Source organism: Metopolophium dirhodum, chromosome 6, assembly GCF_019925205.1.
Source record: "Metopolophium dirhodum isolate CAU chromosome 6, ASM1992520v1, whole genome shotgun sequence".
Lineage (NCBI taxonomy): Eukaryota > Metazoa > Arthropoda > Insecta > Hemiptera > Aphididae > Metopolophium > Metopolophium dirhodum.
The window spans coordinates 28,680,807-28,707,472 of NC_083565.1; the positions used below are offsets into that span (position 1 = coordinate 28,680,807).

General features: G+C 27.3%; 1 protein-coding gene across 3 annotated transcripts in view; it reads left to right on the forward strand.

Annotated features, from left to right (window-relative positions):
* The window catches only part of LOC132947420 (uncharacterized), a 32,128-nt gene extending 5,462 nt beyond the window's left edge, over positions 1 to 26,666 (forward strand). Inside the window, exons 1-7 of one of the 3 annotated variants that reach the window (XM_061017698.1) lie at positions 21,304 to 21,619; positions 22,646 to 22,836; positions 23,231 to 23,268; positions 23,352 to 23,477; positions 24,019 to 24,153; positions 25,002 to 25,187; positions 26,348 to 26,666. In XM_061017698.1, coding sequence (XP_060873681.1) covers positions 22,737 to 22,836; positions 23,231 to 23,268; positions 23,352 to 23,477; positions 24,019 to 24,153; positions 25,002 to 25,187; positions 26,348 to 26,458 — 696 coding nt within the window. In that variant the 5' untranslated portion in view covers positions 21,304 to 21,619; positions 22,646 to 22,736 and the 3' untranslated portion in view covers positions 26,459 to 26,666. Of the gene's footprint in view, positions 1 to 652; positions 1,256 to 1,337; positions 1,525 to 21,303; positions 22,837 to 23,230; positions 23,269 to 23,351; positions 23,478 to 24,018; positions 24,154 to 25,001; positions 25,188 to 26,347 lie in introns of those variants that run through there. The other 2 variants (XM_061017697.1, XR_009664919.1) reach the window with 2 other exon arrangements.

Genomic DNA, 26,666 nt, shown 5'->3' on the forward strand with positions numbered 1-26,666 from the left:
GTACTTAGTTGTATTATTACAATTTATGTTTTCCATTTTTCTTGAGATAGGGTATGTAGTGCATGTGCACTTTTGTACATGTACACGAGCTGCCACTAAATATAATTACCTATAAGATTAATATTATTCTGTAATTGATAAATCTAATAAGTAATAAAGTAATAAGATATTAGTAATACTAGGTACCTAATGCCTATATTAGATTATGTAGGTATTCAGTATTATATTCTAAATCACAATATAATCGTTTATTTTTCATTCCGTTTTACCACTGATTATATAGAATACTGATTACTTTCATATTTTACTGAATGTCTCAATAGGCATCTACTGATTATTATATATAAATATACAAATATTATGTTTTTGTATAGTAAAATTAGATAATAACAATGTTTAAAATTTAAAAATATCACATCAAATTTTATATGGTTTCTGTATTGGAATTTTTTAAGAAAACTGAAAATCTAATTATAATATAAAATCTATTTTTCGAAAACATGTTTTTATACCGAAACATAGCTGCGCTGACATCCTCTTAATAGCATACTTTAAACTATATACTTGGAATAAATGTATTTTTCTTACTGAAATTAAATTCTTGGTATAGAAATTATATTTATAATTAGAAATGGTTTTTTTTTATTTTCAGATATGATGGCAGTTCTTTGTTTTATTTGTAATGGGACATTGTGTGAGGAACTCAACAAACACGGGTATGTTCAAGCTTTACACCACACAGTTATGTATCATACCCAGAAAAGATTGGAGAACTGATGGGAGAAGAATTTGTTATTATTGTCATGCCTGCAGATTACATGTGCATGAAATGCACATCCCCTCTCATTCATATCGACAAGCTGGAAAATTATCTGAAACTTGTTAAAAATGCAATATTAACCAACGTAGAAAAGAAATACGGAATGTTGCCTGATGATCAGCCTGAACATTCCTCTAGTGCTGGTGAAAGTAATGCTCCAAATAAAATTAGACAAGACCCTTCAAATACAAGTGCTATTTTTGTGCTTTCCGATCTAAAGACCTTGGTGACTTTCGGTTGCACCGCCTACACCTGCGGTACTTGCGGCACTGATTGAACCTATGTTACAGCTATCTGCCTTAATGGTACTTGTCATAAGTTTGCATTTTCCAAAGATGGTACTAGCAACACAAATTTATCTTAGGAGGGTCTGGCAACTAGCAACTCGTGAATGTCTTGTTGAGGCACAACAAAGAATTTGTTATGACAGGCCAGGTAAGTTTCCGCTATGTTTATAATTATTAATTAATATAATAATTGTTTTTACCTCCGGTTCAATTTGTTTTCATATTCCAAGGCGGAAGTTGATAACGAACCTCGTGTACAAGGGAATTGGAAAGATGGACGGGACAAAAACTTGCATATATCCAACTCGTTGTTCAAAACCCTTCTACAGAATTTCTAGTTGTTGTGTACAGGGACAACTGGATGGAGTTCACCAGCCAGCTAGACAACACTGTCATTTAAGACGAAGGGTTTTCCAGGTTAGTGTTTGAAGTGTACGGGGATGTCGGAGGATAGAGATAATATAATATAACTATACTCTTCTTATTTTTTTTCTTTTACCAATATCCCCTTATTTCAATATTCAGAAAGGATGCTATCGTCTTCGTTATAGATTCTGAACAGTTTTAATCTGGCCACCTCTGTCGATGATTTTAGAATTTTTTGATGTGTTGTTAGTTATATATTTTTAACATTTCCTTTATTGTTACATATTTTATTATGATAATAAATACTTTTAGGTTCCTAAATTAAAATGTTCAGTAAATTTTTGAATTTGTTATACTTGTAAATTAATTTAGTATTATTTTAATTTTTAAGCACATATTTATTTTCTGTGTCTGATAAAAACAATAATGATTCCTTTTATATTATAAGGTTTTATAAGGTTTAACATTTGCTTATTCCATATCCCCATAACAATAGTACGAAACATAGTAAAAACACTAATCTTATACAATATAAATGTAATACCCCATTTGGAAAATTAAATCCTTTAGTTATGGGAATTGATATTTGTATTAAACTAAGTATTAATATCTTAAGTTTTAGAAATATAATTGTTTTTAGAAGATATATAAATAGTCTATCATTGTAGTGAAATATGGTCTTATAACTCCCCGTCACACAGTGGTTAGTAATGTAGTGAAATATTATTTGTAAAAATGTATTAACTATGTATTTTTAATCAATAGACACATGTGTATATACAGAGTGATTTTTTTATTGTGAACCAGTTAATATCTCGAGAAGTATTAGGAATTTTAAAATAATTTTTTTTTTTAACTTTCTAGGTTTTACTATTTTACACTGTGTTACAATTTTGATAATTTTAACTTCCTCCCTTATTTGATAAAACACTATCAACTTTCGATTTTCAAATGGCAATACCTATTTTCGATAACAAAAATCTATAAACATACTGAAAAAAATAATTTTAACGTTTACAGAATTTAATTTGAGTAATCTGTTTGCGACTTATTAATGCTTAATATTTGTTCAATTTTCTGCTACTGGGCAACCTAATAGTAAAAACCATAAGTCAAAGCGAAATTTTATCTCAATTCAACAATACCCATAACGGTCATAATCGATAATAACAAGATATATCATAGATAAACAATCCTATCAGAAAAAAAAAAAGTGTCCCCTATTATCACTCCCACCAGAACATCGAGTGTCAGTGAACGACTAGCCAGCAGCAGCGCGGCTGTATCAGCTATAAAGTATAAAAATAATTTTACAATTTACTATCATGGTTACATAATATATCACTGGTTACAGATTCCTGCTATATGGTCTTATCACCATCACGTACCTTAAGTAGATAAACGATACTAAATGTTGGTAAACTGTTTCTGAAAACATGTGGTTATTGCATAGACCTATAAATTAATGGACAGCGCATTCCACTCCAACCTGCCATCAATGCACGGGAATCATATAAGAGAAAGAAAGAAGAAAGAACGAAGAGAGAAAAGAGAGAAAGAACATAAAGGGGTTAATCATTGACGTATGAAACTAATACTATATTTCCCCCACGTTCTCTTTTCTCTTTTACTCTATATCGTACCCCTGATCTCTCTCTAAGCGCTGTCCATTAGTTTATAGGTCTATGGGTTATTGGTTAATCATTAATGTTAGTTTCCCATTATCAAATATCGAATAATAATAATTATTAATTAATTATTATTCTTTGAATGTTTAACCACAGAGTACGTTTTAAGTAAATACTAAATTATGTGTATTATTTAAAATATAAATTAAAAGTTTAAACCAATTTATTCCAATGCATATTATATTTTTTAATAATTTTTTAATGTTGTATTTTGGTTAACAAACTTGAATTTAATTAAAAATATACTACTATCAAATCAGCAATATTTTTATGTATAATATGGGAATTAGATTTCATACTTTGCCGACAATTTTATTTACTTAATATACAGATACTAAATATGTATATGACATAGTTTGTTCTTGGATTTTGGATTTAGAGCTAAGACTAAAGTAGTTAAAGGTCTGTTCACACATTTCGTTTTTTTTTTTAGTTATACATTTTTCAATGCCCCTCCCATTTAAGGTTTGTTTTTCATTAAAAATAAATAATTACAAATCCAATCTGTGTATAGTAATGACTTATTAATGCCTAAATATTCGTTAAATTTACTGCTACTGGGCAATTTAACAAACCCAACAGTAAAAACCATAAGTCAAAACGAAATTAATCTATCAACTATTAATCTTATGAAATGTAAATCTTAAATCTAAAGAATTAACATTTTTCTTAAATTCTTGAAATATAGATTATACCTTATGAGATTTTTAATGGCCACAAAGATCTACTTATTAGTTATTATACATACTTATATTAATATATTATTATTATTTATTACCTACTTATTAATTTTACTGGAGACGATTCATATTCTTCAATTGTAAGTTCTTGTACATTTTGTACCTATCTAAGATTTCAAATTTGAAATTAGCATTTTCATCACAATTCAATGTGTAATTTTCATTTATTTACAAGTATCTAGATTCTAGATTCTCTAATGTATTTACCATATATTTACTTTAATTCCTGACTCGTGACTCATGACTCATGAGTAATAATTTCTAAAGAATTAAAATATTTTTAAAATTCTTGAAATAATAAATGACAAGATAAACCATTTTGACTAAGATATTTTTTAAATTTTATAGTTATTGTGATTCTCAAATATTCCTCAATTTCTTTAAAAGTTGTTGTTCATTTGTACAATTGTACCTATTTAGGATTTAAAATTTAAAATTTGCTTTTTCATCAATAATTCAATTTGTATTCATTGTTTATTTAATTTTTATCTAGCCCATTGATTTAAATTATAACTGTTATTAGATATGGTCTATCTTCTTCAAACAGTTTACGAAAAAAGTTTATTATTATGTATGGTAAATTATTATGAAAAAGCAATTTTTTATTTCTCTAAAAGTCATTGTTCCTAAGATTTCAAACGTGACATTATTATTTTTATTAAACCATATTCTCCATATTATTCATATTGTGTCATTGTGATGTCTGATGATATATTTTTACTTTAATGTCAAGTGGAACAATTCGGCATATTTCAGCACCTTAATATCTAGATTTGCTAATGTATTTACTTTAATTCCTGATTCGTGACTCATGAGTAATAATTTATGAAGAATTAAAACATTTTTAAAATTTTTGGCATCTAGACATATTGGACCATTTTGAATTAGACATTTTTAAATTCCATAGTCGTCATTATTCTCAATAAAATTATTCTTCAGTTTATCTAAAAGTCATTGTTCATGTGTACCTAAATAGGATTTCAAATTTCAAATTACCTTTGTCATCACAATTCTATGTGTATTCTTAATTTCCTAAATTTTTAAATGTGACATCATTTTTTTTATTTAACCATATTCTCTATATTGATATTGTTATGAAAAGTGGAACAAACCAGAATATTTTAGATACTTATATCTAGATTTTCTATTTTGCTAAATATATTTAACTTTATTTTGACTCATAATGAGTAATCATTTCATAGAATTCAATAATTTACTTAATAAATATTTGCATGTATGGTTTTTTGTTGGTTTGTGTTCATTAAATTATAGAATTTATAAATTTTTAACTTTAAAACTTTAGTGTAGTAATATTTTACAAGGTTATTCATACAAAAGCAACTATTTTGAAGGCTTATGAATGTCTTATAATTATTTTCTACTTATTTGTTTAAACATTGGTCACCTTTAATAGTGTAATAAATATAGAAAATTAGAAACCAATACAATGTAGAGGACAATTGAACTCATTTAAACCTCTGGCATGGACCAAAATTCTGTAATTCTAAAATGGTAGTCATAATCATATTGTATTGAGAGTATATAACTTGTTGCAAATAAAAGAATTGCGAGTGTTTTTAGTTGGTACCTATTTGATATAACTTTTTAAAAACTTGTACACTGTAGTTTATTTTACAAGGTTATTTGCTCAAAACCAACTATTTTTAACCAATTTGAGTATACGAATACTTTAAAATACCTATTTTTTAAGTAATTTGTGTAAACATTAGTCTCATTTAATAATGTAATAAATATAGCGAAATAGTAAATATACATATAATTTATTATTCAATTGAACCTCTTGTACGAACAATGTTCACTAAGTTTAAATTAGGTATGAAGTATATTTTTATTAGGCATTTAAAACTGCTGACTTTCATAAACTCTACATTTCTTTAGTTACCTACCTATATTGGATATTAACGAATAATGAATTTGCTTTTAAATTTAGTTTACCATACATAATAGCTTAATTATTTTAATATAATAATATTTACTCAATTACAACAATAATATATAATTTTATTAGTGAATATTGATCCTTACGTATCAAAATTGTACACATTTAATAATACTTAATTAAGTTTTAAAATGGTCTTTCAGAAATAATGAATTTGCTTTTAAATTTATTTTACTCTGCGTAATATCTAGATTCCTCGGTAATTTTAATATAATATTATTTATTAAATGGTTCAACAATTATTTGTCTTTATATCAGTGAATGTGATCCTTACTTATCAAAATTGTACACCTTTCAAATCTATACATTTATTAATATTAAATTAAAAGTTTTAAAAGGTGAATAAGTTGATGTCGCTCTGCTGTACAGTAGGTTACAAGTGAGTCACTGTAATGGATGGTGTTCAATTTGAATTCAATGATATAATATCATTGTATAAGAAAAACGATTCTGAGCGAAAACGGTCAGTCAGCCTATGATATTACCAAGTATATTTGATGATATTATTGTGAATAAAGTAATTTATATATAACCTATTTACGTGGAACCATGTTTTAAATTTTCAATCCTTAGCCATAAAAGTTAAACATTTTATAAATGTTGAACCACAAAATAATTAATAAATTATAAATTTGATAAATGTTGTCAAAATTTGAAATTTAAATGCTTACAAAAAAAATTGTGCCTATGTATTTTTAATATTTTTCAACTGCTATTAGAACGATATATCAGGAGCCTTATATTAAATTTTCACGCTTTTTTACCCAACAAATAAAAATTTATTGATATTTATAGAAAAAAAAACTAAAAAAATTGAAAACTGACAATGTCCGTAAACAGCTCAAAAAGAGTCAAAATATTTTCAACATTTTATGGTGTATAGAAAATGCTAATATAAACATTCAGTAAAATTTTCAAGTATCTACAGTCATTCGTTTTTTAATTACAATAAAATAAGAAAATTGTTACATGAGAAATCGAGTAAATATCAAATGTTGTAAAAATATAAATTTCAGACGCTTATAAAAATTTAATTTAAGTTTCTTCTAGACATTTTTTTTTTTGATAAAGGTAGACAAACTTATGAGTAATCTTATATTACATTTTCAAATCTTAGATTTAAAAAGAAAATTTTTTATGAATTCTTAACTCAAAATAATTTGCTATTTTTCGTAATTTTTCCGTATTTTGTAAAAATTTGAACTTTAAATGCTTATAAAAAAAAACTGTGACTAAGGATTTTTAATTTTTTTCATCTGCTTTTGAAACAATAACCTAGGAGCCTTATATTAAATTTTCACGCTTTTTTACCCAACAAATAAAATTTTATTGATATTTATAGAAAAAAAACTAAAAAAATTGAAAACTGACAATGTCCGTAAACAGCTAAAAAAAGAGTCAAAATATTTGGAAAATGTTATGGTGTATAGAAAATTCTTATATAAACATTCAGTCAAAATTTCATGTCCCTACGGTCATTTGTTTTAGAGTTACACCAAAAACGAAAATCGATTTTCTCGAAAACAGATTTTGCGTAAAAATTCCCGTTTTTCCTTAATTTTTCTTTTATTTTTCACGTCGCTTGAGAAAACTACTGGGAAATTTTTACTTTTGACCCCCCAAAGTACCAACTAGATTCACTTTCCTATCAGAAAAGTTACTATTGAAGAAAATCCAAGCACTTTTACTGTCCTAAAAGGTGATGACAGACACAAAAATTAAAAAAAAAACACACATCATTGTAAAATCAATACATTCATCGCTTCGCTCAGAATCTGAAATTGCTCTAAATCCAGACGGAAAATGCTTCTAAAAATTATTCAATCCCGGTCTAAAACCTAACCTTATTCATCACTCAGAGTATATTGCGATGATTTTTTACTGATGCAATCGACATATTTAAAATACTTGATAATTATGTTTGATGATATGAATTGGACTTTGATGTAGTTATAATTAATTTAAAAACTCATATTATAAAATTAATATTAATAATATAAAACTTTATTTTGCATATTATAAGGTTTCTACTTATTAGAGCAAAAAATTTTCATAAATATGTAGTTTAAATTGCTTACACAAATGTGATGTATTTTACCAATGTTGTGTAAATATTGTGCGACTTCCATGTGCTCCATGCCACAGATGTTAATATCTCCTATCGGTCTATCGTTTTTTTATTGTTCAAAAGCATTGGAGCAATGGGTACAATTATTTAAAAAAGAAAAAATTGATAATACATTAATAATTATAAATTACATTTTTCAATAAATTCTGTCAAAATTGTCTTGTCCTACTGTTCTAGTGTATACCTATTTGCTCATATTTGTATGCGTACATGTTTGTGTTTAAAGTTTTTAAGTCTAGCCATAACCTTTAGTCTTTAATAACTTTTAATTTTTAATTAATATAACAACATCCAAGCTCTAATTAGGTTAGGAGTAGATAATATAATGTATGTTCAATGTTTCGTTTAATTTTTATTAATTTATCCAGGGTAGTGGACATGTTAAGTGTTAATTTTTTTATTAGTTATGGCCTTACCCAAATTCTGCAAAAATTTTGCACTATGGAAATTTGTTCATACTCTAGTAAAATTATTGATAACTAATGTGTTTATTGCCTTTGATAATTTAGTATTGAATTAATATCCATTATTTGGTCTATTCACACACAAGATAGTTTTGAAATAAAATGCAAATTATACATTATACAAAAAATATATCCCAGGATAACTAATAATTATAAATGAAAAGTCGGGTAGGCACTATGAACGACGAGCTCTGGGCCTATAACCCCGCAGACAGATTAACAATACAGGACTCACTTCTTCGATGCCCCAAACATTGTAATATCAGTCTGATGTAGTTTATTTGTCGTGTCTATAAGATTACTCAAATTAAATTCTGTAAATGTTAAAATTATTTTTTTTAGTATGTTTATAGATTTTTGTTATCAAAAATAGGTATTGCCATTTGAAAATCGATAGTTGTTAGTGTTTTTTCAAATGAGGGAGGAAGTTAAAACTATCAACATTTTAACGCAGTGTAAAATAGTAAAACCTAGAAAGTTTAAAAAAAAAATTATTTTAAAATTCCTAATACTTTTTGAGATATTAACTGGTTCACGATAAAAAAAAATAACCCTGTATTATACAGGGTGTCCCGTGAGGATTAACCCATTGCGATATCTCCTGAAATAATGGAGATATCATAATTCTGGTTTTTTAATAAGACTCACAAGGACAAGAACTACAAACATTTCATGTTTTAATTTATTTTAATGTTTTGGTAAAAAAGTTAAAAAATTATATTTTTTTATTTATTTGTTTTAAAAAAAATTGAAGCTGGACATTTTGTAGAGTTCATTTTTCTGAAAATATTGACGTTTCAACATTTTGATTTCATTAATCTTCTGATTTTTTATATTTATTCGAGTTTTGAAAAAAAATGCGAATTATTTAATACCATACTAGGGATAGGACGTAATGTATTCATTTTGACGTTTTTTTCGTGGTCCAACGTAGATAAGAAATTGAGGCCGTTTGTTTACATTTTTGTATAGTATGATTAGGTATATATTTATATCTATAAAAGTCATAATAGAGATAATCAGATGATCGATAAAGGTATACTTTTTTGGCCTCAATTTATTCATATAGGTAATAAATTGTATTCATCACCAGTACGATGTTATGTTCTATCCATTTCTTTATTATCTATGCAAATCACACAAAAATATTCCTAATTAGCAATTAATGGTGACTAGTGACCATAATATTACAATAGTTTTTAAAAATTACAATATAATATGTATCTTAAAACCATGACATTATTAATTACAATCCAATTTTAAATAGTTATGTTTTTATTTTTTCTGTTATAGTAATTACTAATTAGTAACAGAATATTATGATATATTATTTTTACATTTCATACCATAAAATTTCATACACTCACTTTAAAATAATATTAAAGAATATAATATTGAGAATTGTTTATAAATTTACATAATTTTCAATGTTCTTATATTTAATACATAGTCTACATCCTAATTCCCAATACATTTCTTTAAATTGTAAGTATAAAAATTAAAAAAACTTTTATTTATAAACGTTTTAACAGTTATTGTTATACAATACATAGTAGGTATACATAATACATTTATTTAAATAGAAAGTGATAAATAATAATGCATTTACAATAAAAAGTATTTATTATTTAGAAATATTTGTACAGTTGTTATTAGAAAGTAATAATAATAATAATTCTTTTTTTAAGAGAAAAAAATTCTAATTACAAATAATACAATATTGTAAAAGAATGTTGAGTTCTTTTTTAATTTGTACTTACATATTATCCCAATCTAAGTAAGAAACTTACTATTGGTCTTTACTAATTTTAATTCAATAACATTCTGTTATAATTAGCCCTATATGTATTACATTATACATATTATAACATAGGTCCTTTTATTAATGCTACTAGTCAGTAGCGTGACGAAGGACTTTATTTGAGGCACATGATTCAGTTTAAAGGGTGTTGGGTGTTCAGGAGACTAGAGTCATTTCACATATTATAATAATTTATTAAGTTTGTACTAAGATTAAGCCAATCTTTCTCACTTACCATTTACGTAAATACATAATTACTTAAATAAGTATTTATAATTTATTACTTAGGTATATAAATTATTGTGCCTCATAAGTTCGCCATGCCACTTCTGCTAGTTGACGAATAAAATAAAATTCAACACCTATTAATACAAGCTAACAATTTGTTGGCTAAATTTTCAAAACAAATAAAAGTATTATTATAATATTACGTAACAGGTTGCAACTAGCAGAGTAGGTATTCATGTATAATACAATAAACTCCTAAATGTGTCAAACAATTTAACCATCATCATAAGAAAAATAATGTCACATATGCCATGTAGAAAATTTTAAAATATATAATATGTATAATAATATATTAATATGTAAGAATAATGTCTATTTTTAGAAGAATCATTGATTTTGTATGTTATTTATATGTCTGGCAATATTTAAATCTTAAAATTGATTTCAATTATACTTTGTATTAATTTTCTGATGCAATATCTGCAATATTAATTGTATGTATCACTTACAATACTCATTATACAATACAGATTTTTTTTTTTTAATACAATCAATGGGCTGTCAAAAAATTAGCATGTTTGATTTGCTCTTCTTACACTAAAATATATAAACGGTCTTCAACTTAAAATCAAAGTGAAAGATCACAATGAGCATTAACTCATAATTTAATTGTTCTCCAATTTCATATGCTAATTTACTTTAATCTTATATCTCTGTTTAGTAGCATTTCTACATCTGAACATTATATCATATCAAAACCTAATTAATCCAAAACAAAAATTAGGTTGACTAATACTCAAAAACTAATTTTGTCAACTATAAAAAAAAAACCCAATAATAGCTATTATATTATTAATTCTATAATATGAATATTTTTTAATTTAATTATGAATAAAGGACAATTAGTTAAATTGTTAAATAGTTTTTAATTTTTTTTCTGAAATTCTCATTAAGGTTGAAGACCCCAACTCTTAAAACATACATGACAAGTGTGACATTAATATTCCAACAATTTCAAATCATTAACTTGATTATTAAATGGATTATTTTTTATTAAAACCTTGTAATTAAGTGAACATACTTATATGGTATGAGATAGTCAGGGAAATATAATGTGTTTTCCCACTACCCAGGGTTTTGTATCTACACATATTAAAGCCACAAAAAAAATATATAGGATAGGTACCCTTATTTTTCTGTTAAGATTATTGTAATAGGTAGGTATTTATTAAATTCCTATATTATTAGAGTTATATAAAAATCCTTAACACTTAATACATAAAATTACTAATTTACTAAATCACTAAATCTAAAACATTAATATTAGGTAGGTACCACCCGGCTAATTACAACAAACAATTTTTTTATAGGCTATAATTTACCATTTATATATATTTTTTTTTAATAAAATCAAACATTTAATTTGTGTTGTTTTATATTTGAGATGAACTAGATACAGTTATTAGTCTTCTGATGGTTGTATGTACGCATAAATTTGCATCCTCTGGATATGATAGTGTAACGTCTCCTCTTCACCTTCTGCTCTTACCCGTTCCGGTGTCGTTCTGTTTTTATTAACGAGGTCTCGGAGACTCGACCTCGGTGTGTGATATTATTACTAGGGATCAGGGTTACCTTATGTGAAGCAAGTACTCAACGTAATGTATATATATATATATCTGTTATTGATGTATTATTATTATTTACTACAAGTTACAATATTGAAATATACTTATAAATTATAACTCCGGGCTACCGATCGGGCCATGGTGTGTCGTGGGTGCCGATGTCCAAATGTGGGTTGAGCTGGTCGTCCGCAGGTCCTCTTCAGGTCGTTGTCAGCCCTCGAGTTCCACTATCGACCACCTCACTATCACTCCTCATTCTTGGCCATCCAACTATCAACTGCCGAGCCTATTCTATCGACTACCTCACTGTCGACTCTATCATAACTGACTCCCGCCAGGCGTCCAGGTCGGTTATTTACACGATGTGAGCTAAACATCGCGTCAGCATAATATATATTTCATACATATATACACATTTGTCATTACTAACACTCAGCATATTAGCCGTGCTCAACGTAGGGAGTAATGTACGATGTCGATGACGAATATCGTTACATGTACCCCTTGTCCATTTAAATCTGGACCCCAGATTTGGGAAGTCAAGCAACGGTAGCTGTGTTAGTGGTAGTGTTGTATTTTCTGATTTCATGTTCATTGTTCATCCGGTAGCAAAGAATAACGGTACTCCAACCTCCTCCGACTGTATTTTCTTGCTTGGACTGTGAAACATGAATTTTTTAGGTATACAAACACCAAGCCACCAAGGCAATGGTCATGCGTATATAATAATATTAATAATATATGCTCATTGTATATTATTGCTTGATAACTTCTGGATAGTGAAGTGGATTGTCGTTGGCTCTTCCGTCCTTGAATATCGACACCCACGGCTGTCTTCACTTACCCCTTTCAGTTTCCTCGAGTTAGTTAAAATTTAAGTATGCAGTATAAAGACATTTTTTTTTTTTTTATATATATATATATATATATGCATATAAGAAATAGTGTTTAATTTCATACAAATTACATTGAAGATGGTACATGAAATATATTATAAGGTTACAAAAACATTGCAAGTAGGTACTATTAACATTTTTTTTTTTTTTTTTTTTTCACTATTATAATAAATGTTCATAATACATTATAACATGTTTGAATTCAAAAATAGCATACAAAACAATGTACAAATATTTGTTTTGTTCAACTTAATATATAATTTAAATTACAATAATAAAAAATTTTTTTTTTTTTTTCTGATATAATAATATACATTTAAATATTATACTCAAGTTATGTCTAGTGTTTTAACTAGTACAAAACCTAATTACATAATTTAGTACATAATTTTTATTAATCAAAACTGTACTAGTTAACTATAAATAAACTCAACAGTAGAGCACCAATTTTTGGCTAAACTTGGATTGGTTGCTAATTCAATAACGCAGTATTTTTACATTAAAAATGTATTTTTTTCAAAATTTCTCGACAAAAACGGAAATATTTACATGTGTTAGTAAGTTAAATTCACTCGAATATACTCTCATTTTATAAATTGGTTCATAATAAATACCCGATCCATGTCCTTGGTAGTTGTCGATAATTGTCTCTTCTGTTTGCAACGTATATGGTATTATCACGCTTAATGCTAGAACAACTGTAACTATTGCGAACATTTTACAATTTATTAAATTATAAAAATTAAAACGAAATGATTAATTATAATATAGTATAAAGATTGCCGATTAAATATTATTAATGTTAAATATTAAATTACAATTTTAAAAACGATAGTTATGACACATTGTTCATTGACTGTCGTAGTCACGCTCTAGGTGTGTTATTATAATATCATTCGCTAATGTATACGCTATATATATATCCTTACTTATAATATTAATAATATTATAATAAATGCCCATGAATGAAATTGTGCTGAATTAATATTTATGTTGTTCACTCATTGACCTATATTTATTCAGCTAAAATGCCAAACTGTTAAAAATTACGTTATATATCTACACTATAATATTATATTAAAATCTATCGTTAGGAAATGAAGTGGTGATGAACACACACATTTTTTTTTTTTTTTTTACAAACAACTTAGCTTCGTTAATATTGCTTAACAATATTAAGAAATTAAGTAGTTGTGAAATATATTATGGTGGTCTCTCGACAGTAATATTATTTACAACGTGGTAAATAATATATTGTGAGATCACTTGCAAATTGTCTTTATATTTTAATATTTTTAATTACATTTAATATTGTGTGGGGACCCTAGCTTATATCTATCCGAAATTTTTTTTTTTTTTTTGTATTAATCTTTACTGTCGTGTGGTAGATTTTGGTCGACTTTTTTAAATGCCGTATAAGGTTTTATATTTCTATCTTGGCAAAGAATACTTGGATTGTTTGAATTTAATAAAATGTGTTTTACTTCGAGAACTTTGGTTAATGGACAATTAGCGCGTTTCAAGTCGTTTTCATTGTTTATTACCTCGGTTTCGGGTAACTTGATTGCTTCTAACATTTTCCTTTCCCTTAGCAAAGCACGAGAAGTATGAAGAGAACGAAAATCATGCGTAAAAGTAACTTGTGTCATTTCTAGGTCGGGATTATCATATTTTTTGTCATAACATCCTGGTGTCCAATGATCATTTTCAAAAAAAACTACTAGAAATTTCCTACCTGGTTTATAAAACCCTAAACCTGCAGTTTTTTTAGAATTTTCGTAATTTGGGCATATGATTATTAAATTGAAATTATAAAAATCAGCTACTGCTGCTACGTCCTCACCGTCTAACCAAATTGGTTTTTCGTGTAAATTTAAATCAAATAAATGGGAAATGGTTTCTGCAGTTACATAAATATTTTCGTGCGCCAGCATTACTGTCAACGCATATATTGCACAAAATCCGTCTCCCGGGACCTCAATCAACTTACTACTACATCTAACAATTTCACGTAACGTTGGCTGAATTAATATTAAATTTCTCATTTTTTCAATTTTGTTGTCATTATCCGTATCCCTATTTAATGTAGTTTCATCGACTATTTTTTCAATTTTCAATTTAATATTATCTGACGTTCTACGTTTTTGATCGAGTTCCAAAACAACTAAACCTTTATCACCTGTTAAAACTATCTGTTTATTAACAAAATTTATTTTGGCTTGATATAATTCTAAAAAGTCTGTACCTATTAAACTAGGTCCAACTAAGTTCCTAACTACCATGCATTTAATAAGGAATTTAATATTTTCGAACACAACAACTGTATTAATAATACCAAGTAGTTCTAAATCGGAACCGTTTGCCGTAATTAGCTTTACGCAATCGATTGCCTTTGGAGTGATTCCTACTGGTAAATTGTCAGCATTAATTATAGACGCAGTGGCCCCTGTGTCTATTACAAAATTATGTTCTATGTTTTCAATTTTGCCTACTACCTCAAGTCTTTGACCTGGTTCGAATGCTGCCGGAAGCGAGGTCGGATTACACGTCGTTATACATTTTTGTATCGTATTGTCATTATTTTTTTGCTTTTCAACAGTTACTGAATTTTTACTTGCGAATTTGTTTTGAATATTATGGTCACTCATGACTGCTATTTTTTTTTCATTGAATAAACTATCTATATTATAATCGTCTATGTCAGTGTTTTTATTAATATCAATTTCATTATGTGTATCGTTAATTTTTAAGTTTTTTAATTGTTTTGGAGTTGGAAATAAGGTTTCGTCATTTTTATATTTTTTCGCTATTATTGTTTCCAACAATGTTGTACTAGAAATGGTATCGTTAGAATTTTTTTGCTGGCATAGAGGGTGTCTAACCACTCTCTCTTGCCTTAATAGTTTTTTTGATTATTATGAAAATATGTTTTATTCAAATTACGTGTATCATTATCAGGCACCTGACCGATAGTGTGCTGATTCATCACGTTATTTACGTCTACATTATTTTGATTGATACCATTTGTAGCATGCGATGGATTTTGATAATTTTGGCCTACGTTTTGTTCGTTAAAATTTGCACCTTGATTACTATTATACACATTATTTTTATAATATTGCTGACTTTTTTGGTTAGGCCTATTTTTATACCTATCATCCCACTTTGGTTGTGTATAGCCATTATTACTATTAAAATGATTTGGAGGGTTATATGTATTTTTTCGATGGAAGTGTTTATTAGGATCTATATATTGATTCGGTCTAATTTCATTATTTGTGTTGTAATTATTATTTGGATAAAAAGTATTGTTTGGGTGGTAATTTTGATTATTAACATAATTGTTTGGAATAAATGAATTATTTGAACTATAGTTTTGATTACTAAAATTGTTGTTTGGATAAAATGAATTATTTAAATTCTGTTTTTGATTACTATTACTATTATTGTTATTATTGCATGGGTCGTAATTGCACATATTATTATTATTGAATGCATTGTTTGGATTATTTTGAAGATTGTAATATGGGCTAGGACTATTCACATGCATATTATTATTAAATTTCTTTTTCTGGTTAAAATTTCTATTACCATTGTTAATATTATTTAATTTAGATTTTAAAAATTCATTTTCTTTCCTAAGAGTGTCAATATCTACGGAACTTATATTTTGAAAATCTGTGTGCATCAATTTCGAATTTTCTATTTTCTTTAAATTAATTTCCAAATTGTCTAAAGTGTCATTATTCATAATAGTTACGGTGTTATAATATTCTGGTGTAAGTGCCTCTAATATTATATCAATTTTCTCGGTTTCAGGAATGGTGCAATTTGTTTGACTGATTAAGTATAAAATATCTGCTAAGAACTCCGATATTGTTTCTGTCGATTTTAATTTTTTATTTCGTAATTTGTTTCTTAACATACGATTCCTAGCTGGCGATGCAAATTTTTCCTTAAATATTTGTTCTATTTCATCAAAAGTCGGATATAAGTTATTAATTGTTAATGTCTTGTATAATTTATAAGCGGAATTTTTTAAATATAATGGCAAGTAAGTTAGTTTTATTTGCGGAGACCACTCATTAGCAGTAGCTACCACGTTAAAGTACTCGAAAAATTCTAAAACGCATTCATCGCCCGAACCGTTGAAAATATTAGGTACAAATTGTTGAGGTCTTGCCATTTTATTTTTCGTATTTGATTTAACTATATTATCAATTTTTGAACTAGCGTCCAATTTATTATTTTGATTTACCTCTACAGATTCAAATTTTAAATTATTCGGTTGCTCAGTATTTTTAATTGGTGAAAGTGATTGGTCTATTAAGAGATTTTCTAACTGTTGGGCCACGTCTTTAGGTCCAACCGTATCGGTACCTTTATTTTCTAATTCTACCTGTGAGTCTGGTTCGCTAATATTTTTTTCACAATGATTTTTCTGGCTATTATTGAAATCTAATGATAACTTATTTTCAGTAAAGGTAAGATCTGCAGTACTATCGTTATAATTATCTTTATCTTCGGTATCAAGAAGTACTCTAAAAGTTTTTATTGCTGATTTCGCGAGATCCCTTAAGTGTAAGAGAGTTGACGATTCTTCACAATGTATGTTACAAAATTTTAAAAAACCGACTACTTCAGATTTATCTAACAAAAGTATCCACGATACCGTTTTCTGAGATATTATGAATTCAAATTTTTTTTCTACTGGTGTTAGTTTATTAAATTCATCTTTACTTAAACATTCGACTTCGTATAATGTGCAAAGCGTAAATTTTCTAACTAACTTAGCCGATAAAGGTATCTTTCCAAATTTCGAATTTTCAAAAAAATCTCCTAAATTATTCTCATCGATTTGTCGTAATATGCCGATCAATTCTGTTGCATTTATTTCTGAATCGAAGTGTTCATTTAAAAATAAAATATTTAATTTTGTTACTTTAGCAATCTGATTATTAGTATTTCGTTTAATATAAAATTTGACATCCATTAAGAATTATTAGGCCAATAACTTCACATAAGATTCACGTGACACCCAACAATAATATCACAACACAAGGGGTGTACCTTAGAATCGAAATTTTTCTCGAGAAAAAACGAAATATAATTTCTAAAAAAAAATCGGGACTCCAGGGACGGGCGCCTCCACCAACTGTAACGTCTCCTCTTCACCTGGGCTCTTACCCGTTCCGGTGTCGTTCTGTTTCTATTAACGAGGTCTCGGAGACTCGACCTCGGTGTGTGATATTATTACTAGGGATCAGGGTTACCTTATGTGAAGCAAGTACTCAACGTAATGTATATATATATATATCTGTTATTGATGTATTATTATTATTTACTACAAGTTACAATATTGAAATATACTTATAAATTATAACTCCGGGCTACCGATCGGGCCATGGTGTGTCGTGGGTGCCGATGTCCAAATGTGGGTTGAGCTGGTCGTCCGCAGGTCCTCTTCAGGTCGTTGTCAGCCCTCGAGTTCCACTATCGACCACCTCACTATCACTCCTCATTCTTGGCCATCCAACTATCAACTGCCGAGCCTATTCTATCGACTACCTCACTGTCGACTCTATCATAACTGACTCCCGCCAGGCGTCCAGGTCGGTTATTTACACGATGTGAGCTAAACATCGCGTCAGCATAATATATATTTCATACATATATACACATTTGTCATTACTAACACTCAGCATATTAGCCGTGCTCAACGTAGGGAGTAATGTACGATGTCGATGACGAATATCGTTACAATAGGTATAACTAATGAGTATTAGTACTATTAAATGGCAAGGTACCAAGCAATAGTAATATGCTTATTGATTATAGAACAAACTTGAAAACAATTCTATCACCAAAAATACTTGAATGTTGACAACCGCTTAGCTTAGATTATTCTTCAATAACAATAAGAAATAATACAATTGGGTTGAGTATAAATTAATTTAAAACAAATAATACTCACATTGTAACAAAAATGTTATTTTGCTATTAAATAAATCTTCATTATATTTTATTTTGCAAATTTTTCTTGTTAAGTTATTTGTAGTTTTGAGAAATTGAAAATGTTATTTGATGTTTAATTTTTTATTTTCTGTTCAAATTACAGACTAAATGTCTATAAAGCATGATATCATAATAAAATATAGCTAAATAGGTAATAAAATAATTATAACTTACCAACTAATAATAGGTAGGTAGGTAGGTACATAATTGTTAAAACATATTTCCAAGAATATCTTCAAAGAAATTGTGTTAAATCACTTAAATCTGATAAGCCCATGAAAATATTACTCATACAATACAATTTTTAATTTAATAAGTACTGCAAAATTTGTTTGAAACATAAAATAATATTAAAACTTTTTATTAAATAATAATATAGTAGGTACGTTTATGTGTAGAGAATAATTAACATTCAAAGCACATGTTGATCTTTGTTATTTTGTAACTTTTATAGTATTGAGATATCGAACAATTACATATTGTTAAACAACGTAAAGGTACTTTACAAATAAATCAACGATTTAGAATTTATAATACAACTAAATAGTAGGAATAATTATTTTATTACTAAAATGAAATGGTAGTCATCATAAATCATAATATTTTGTAATTGTAATTTTTAATCAATTGAATAATTGTTTAATTGTGATCAGACACTACTTTGTTGATCAATAAGTTCAAATCTTATCAGAAAACAATACAAGATTACAATATCAAATATTATAATAATAATATTAAATATTAGGTATTTATAAGTTTACGGACAAAACACATTTTTTTACTAAGTACAAAATGAACAAAATAAATTTATTTTATCTATTGACTATAGCCTATAATTATTATAATATAATCGTATTTAATAATAGGTATTACAAAGATGTACAAATTGATTTTTTGTAAAATAATTGTTTAAAATTTCATCAATAGATTTTGAAGAACTAAAATAATATGCTTATTACAAGCTACACTGAGAGCGTTCGCTGGCTGCACGAGCACGCGGGTCGCGGGCCACATGATTATACCGCTATGCCACTATGGTATTAAATAATTCACTGTTTTTCTAGAAACTAGAAAAAATATTAAAAATCAAAATGTTGAAACGTCAATATTTTCAGAAAAATGAACTCTACAAAATGGCTATCTTCATTTTTTTTTGTTAAATAATTAAATAAAAAAATATATTTTTAACTTTTTTACTAAAACATTAAAATAAATTAAAACATGAAATATTTGTAGTTCTTGTCCCTGTGAGTCTTACTAAAAAATCAGAATTATGATATCTCCATTTTTTCAGGTATTTTCAGGAGATATCGCAATGGGTAAATCCTCACGGGACATCCTGTATAGATCCTTTTAGTTATATTTATTAAACAAGACAAAATAACTAGGTAGCTAATTCTATAAAATCCAATTTATGATATTATTCATAATCAGTTTTATATTTTTAATAGTTTAACATATTTTAGCTAATTAATTAATTTGCCTAATTATATAATATTATGACAATATGCTATAAATTGCATTGCTCTTACTAGTTAACTTTTCAGTAGTTTACAGTAAACAATATTGTATTTCAAAAGACAACATAGAATAATTTAACTATTTTATGTAAGTATACCTACTTTGTATTGACCCATTATCATATTTTCTTCTTTTTTTTTATAACAAACTATTGTCCATGGTATAGAAATAAAATAAGTACTAAACTTAAGTTAACATAATAGGTAACTATATAATATTAAGTTAAGAATATAGTAAATGATTAATGTTTGTTATTTCTACAAAACTAAAATAACGTTATAAAACTTGGGACACACATTTGTCATTCAGGGGACACAAATAGTGTGTTAGAGGGCACAGTATTTTAGCCCCTGCAGTGAGTATTACTGTATACCATATTACCATGAACTAAGAAGAACTTATTCATGCTGTATACAGACTGTAAAGCAAATAATATTGATTATATAGGTAAATAATCTATAGTATTTGTGTCACACTTACAATTGTGTGAAGTGTATACCAATATACCATAGTCCATAGACATGATAATATCAAAGTATAAATTATAATATATATTATAATATTAATTATAGTACCTATTTATAATATAAAAGTACCTATTTATTAATTATTATCAATAAATAATATAAATATTAAAATATGTTAAGTTAATTTAATGGTCGCACACGCGCGCGCACTCACTCGCCGAACCGACAAAGAGCAGCGGCCTTACATTTTTGCAAAATCAAACAAGCAAAATTACAAAATAATCTCTTAAATTAATTACTTTTTTTTTAAATACAGCTCGTTTATTTATTTTTTAACTACATAGGTATAAATATTTTACCATAGAAAACATTTATTGAAGATCTACAAACTGTTATCACAGACCAATGGAACAGAACATAGTAGAACTATTGTAGATACATTTTCTGAGCCTCGGTTTATCTATAATTGAATAATTTCAACTTATTTCTATCCTCAAGTTCAGAAAATGTATTGTTGAATATCTAGTCTAATTCCAAATACTTAAGACACTATTAAAATAAATCTGAAAAGTCTCGGCCTACTGGGCACGGCTGCTTGGAAAATTTGAAAGTGAGTGCAGGTTATCATTGAGCTATGCAACGCGTTTGTCGTTCATATTTTTGTTTTATTTTTTATTTTTCCATAATCGTTGCCGTCACTTAATTTTGTTGATGCGTCCCCCGCAAATTTGGTTTCGTACTATCGTGGATATTGGTTGGTTTTTTTTTACAATATTTGTTGTATTATTATACTACGTAATTTGTCATTATGTCAGACGATTTAATCGATTACATTTTAAATTATGGAATAATAAATTACACATGTGAGTTTTAGTATTATAAGTTTGAAAAATATTTTATATATACGTTTTAAATATATTTTATTTTGTTTCTAGTTTTTAAGCACAATATAATATTTTTGACAGTATAGATAAAATAAATTAACAAAATAGAGGGAGGCGTAGCGCCATTGTTTTTCAACGTCCACTCGAATTAAAAGACTCAAATTTCACCACTGTTGATACAACTAGGTATTTCAAATAACAAAATGGGTATATTATGTGATAAATTAAAAACTTGGAATTTATAGAGTTTAATGTATCTTATAATAATTGTTTAAATGAATTATCAACTTAACTAAACAATGATTGTCTGGATATCTCTAAAGATGGTAGAACTTTGATGAAAAATTGTAAAAAAAAAAAATCGTAATATTGATGTAAATTCGTTAAATTGAATTAAATAAATGTGGTTTTAATTTGGTATGGTTCGCAAAATTATTTTGATAAACAGAAAATGTTGTTAGTTAAATGAAAGTTTTATTGTAGGCGTGTAATGCAAATAAATAAAAATGCAATTGGGTAAATAAGTAAATTCCAGATATTTTTGCATATAGTTTAAATATAACGATACTTATTTTAAACAATTATCTGTGTAATAATAATAAAATAATAAAAATACGATCAAAACTGTTTATATTTTTGATGGCTGAAAATGAAAAAAAACTCGTAGCCAGGGTGATAGCTCGGGTGACACTTTGTCTCTACGTATAATATAATATTCAAATAGTTTCCATTCAGTTAAATCTTAATTACAGAATCGTTATTGCATCCATTTATAAATCCTATCTAAATCGATTTCATCGCATTTATAATAGTAAGTAAAATACAACGGCCGATCTTTGAATTATGTCTTTTGAAATGAACAATAAAAGAAAAAGGGCATTTTTGGATGATGATGCTGACAACTTCATCAGAAAAATGCCAAAAACATTTAACATTGTCATAAGTAAGTATATACTAGTAAATACGTTTTCACTGTTCCGTATCTAAATTTTTATTGCTCAGATAATGTGAAATTCTCTAATATATTATAGTCCGGAATTAATTTCATATAGGGTAGAACATCTAGTAACTGGTAACTGCAAATTGACCTACCCTGAATAATAACGAAATATACCGATGTAGTATTATACGATTTCGATAATAGTACTTGACTTATTTTGTTTTTAATATAATAGTAGATCCTGGAATAATTTATTTGGAGGGGTGCCACTGCGTATACAGCGGGTAAAATCTTAAGAATTTCGATTGTATACATAAATTAAATAATTAAGTATATATATTGTACCTATATCTATTATACTTATATAATAATATAATATTAATAATGTTTTACGCAGATACCAAGGAATACAAGTCACAGGCTCTTTGTGAAGAAGTAAATACCTATCTATACATATAATATTTAAGTCTAATAATTGGGCAATCTCTGACGTGCTAAGTATAAATTTATCATTATAGCGTACAAAAATTCCGCGTGATCATGATTGTGCGTCGGTGATTATTATAAGTGACGACGATTCATCCACGCAAGAGAGGAAATCTCACTTGGACAATCACAACGCCGCGATACGGAATGAAAATCAGGTAGGTAACAGAGAAAATATTTTCAGTTAATAGTCTCGGTGTAGTAAATACCGTAAAAAGATATCGGAACTGCTAGTAGGCACTTCTGTAAGGCGTTTTCACTCTTCGTGGTTGAATCTTCACTTTCAGATGATTTTCCATGTTTCTGGATTAATAGTAAATTAATATTTAACAAATTAGAGTCCGCAGAGATTCAACCATGAAGAGTGAAAACGCCTTGCAAAAGTGCCCAATAGGCAATAGCAGTTCCGATATCTTTTTCATTAGTGCGTGGTAGTCCAATAATTGAAGTATAAAATTAGTTATTTATCACTTTAATACAGGACTAATATTAATGTGCACTAAAAATAATTAAAATACGCATTTCTCGTGTACCTATACGTACGAGAAACATTTCTATAGATACTTTTATTCAGTTATGAAAATCAGTGCCTGTTAAAACAATAACTTTAATAATAACTTGTTTAAGGCGCGTGCACACTTTGTGGACAGATCGTCTACCCACAAAAAGTTAGAAAATCCTAACTTTAGTAAGTTTCAGGACAAAGATATTGATGATGAAACCTCGGCATCAGCGATTATACCCACCGAAAACCCCGTCTTCCCAAGTACATGTTCGGCAGAGACGATTGAATCATCATATGAGTGTGTAGAACTATTATGTCTTACTCATAAAGTATGTATCTACTTATATATTAGACACTCATCGTCTTTTTATTAATTTATCATTACAAGTTTATAGTTTTGAGTTATTTTATTCACACTGCTGTGCACAGTCTAAGTAGTGAAGTAGAAAAATACTTGTGATATATTATTATGATCACACGGCGTTTAGAATAGGCTTTTTCGCTACACCGCTGACGCGATAGTCTGTTTTCCTAGAGTTGTATTACTTTAATTGTTTTTTAAAAGTTAAAATACACCAAAGTACAAAAATATAAGTGAACGAGTAAAACTATTCGTGCAAGTAAAATGTAACAGTTTTTCAAATTAGTAACTAATATAATAATATTTAAACAATACATTTACTATTTTATGGTATGACGAATGATTAATACTTCAAAACATTTTTATTCTAATTAAAAGAAACAAAGTTTTATTCGGTCGAATACTGTGTATTTTTAAATATATTAAACGTGTTTTAAATTTTTTGAATAATTTTCTTTTTTAAATTTATTGTTATCAATGTTTTTTTAAAAAAATGTATTGCTTAGAAATACAAAATGATAATGTATATTTTGTTTAACAAATTTAAATTTAACTATTAATTAATTTTTATTTTAAACGTCGATTATATGTATACACTTTATAGTACATTATAATAGTATGATATCCGAAAATTTATATTTTATTTTTAAATATTATGACCTATACATACAAATTATATATTATATTATGGAGTAAGAAAAAATATTTTTGAAATTCGAAGATAATTATTTTAAACACACTGACTAGTGACTAGGTAATAGGTATATATTTTGTTTTCTATTACTCTAAACAAAAATCAATCTGAACTTGTTTAAGACCCGTGCACACTTTGTGAAAAAATCGTCTACCCGAAAGTTAGAAAGTCATAACCGTACTAACTTGGAGAACTATGATGCTGATGACGAAAACTCGTCATCCGCAAATATTGAACACGCCGAAAAATCAGTCTTCAAAAAATGTATAAATTTAGCAGAGAGTCTTGAAATATATGTGGAACATAAAGTAAGTACTTACTTATATATTAGACACTCATCGTCGTTCTATTAATTTATCATAATAGTTTATAGTTTTAAGTTGTCTTATTAACACTGCTGTGCACAGTCTTAGTGAAGTAGAAAAATAGTTACCTATTACTATAATAGAATTCAAGACTTATAATATTCAATTAAAATTATCAAAATATGTAACTAAAATTATTTTTATTTCAAAAAAAAAACCCATAGTAGGTACTTACAAACATGTTAAAAATCTCAAAAATATAATTGATAGGGAATGATAATAATAACCGGTGAGAACGCTGTAAGATAGGTGAAAATAAATCTCACCCAAGGAGGAAACCATGCCTGAATATATTGATCCTCTATATTTATATTATACTTTTAATTTCATAATCCGAAACGAAATACGCTTGTTTGAACAAATTGACGATCGGCATAAATTATAAAATATTAAATAACGCATATTATAAATAAATGTGTATTATATAATATATTGTAATTTGTACATTTTAAACGCATATAAAATATAATATAGGATAACACATTAAATTGCTTTGATGAAAAAAATCGGTACTTACAACATCATTTTGTGATCAATATGTGACAACGATCTAAATTTTCTTATACACAGTATAGGTATATCATCCTTTTGAAATAATTAAATTGGGTACTTCGCTAAGTATACAATATGATGGTAAATCGTAATTTGCAGATGACACGTCTCAAGTATTCATCATTAGCGGATATATTTTATGTTATGACATTTAAACATTTAAACATGCTCTTCTTTTCCACTGTAAATAGCTAAATATACCTATTTTATTATAGTTCCACGCACTCATATGTTTCAATAGCGTCTCTGCCGAAACGTCTGTGTTCGGTAGACGGGTTTTTCGGCGGATACATCACTCGCCGATGACGAGCTTTCATCATCAATATCCCGGTCCTCAAACTTACTATAGTTAGGATTTTCCAACTTTTTGCTGATATATTTTATGTTATGACATTTAAACAACTTAAACATAATATTAATATGCTCTTCTTTTCCACGGTAAATAGCTAAATATACCTATTTTATCAGGTAGTTTGATTTTAAACACGAAATTCAAAATTTAATTATTATACCTATTAAACTGATCGGAAAATATTTTAAACGTGATTTAGGTACCAGTACGGAATGTCGATTATTGCGATAAAAGTATGGATAAAGTAATTGCCTGGGATTGTGATCCGGCGTCCAATGTCTCTTACGATTGGAGTAAGATGGATAAATAATTTCCAAAATCGTAATCGGCAGAACCTGATGTTTGTTATCCTTATGGACGTAATAATTCTCTTTTTTATATTGTATTGTTTATATTGTTTATATTATTGTTTATATTGCATTGTGTATATTGTATTATATTTTGTATTGTATCATATTTTGTATTGTATTAAAATTTGTATTATATTGTTACATTAATTGTATAAAAATATATTGAAA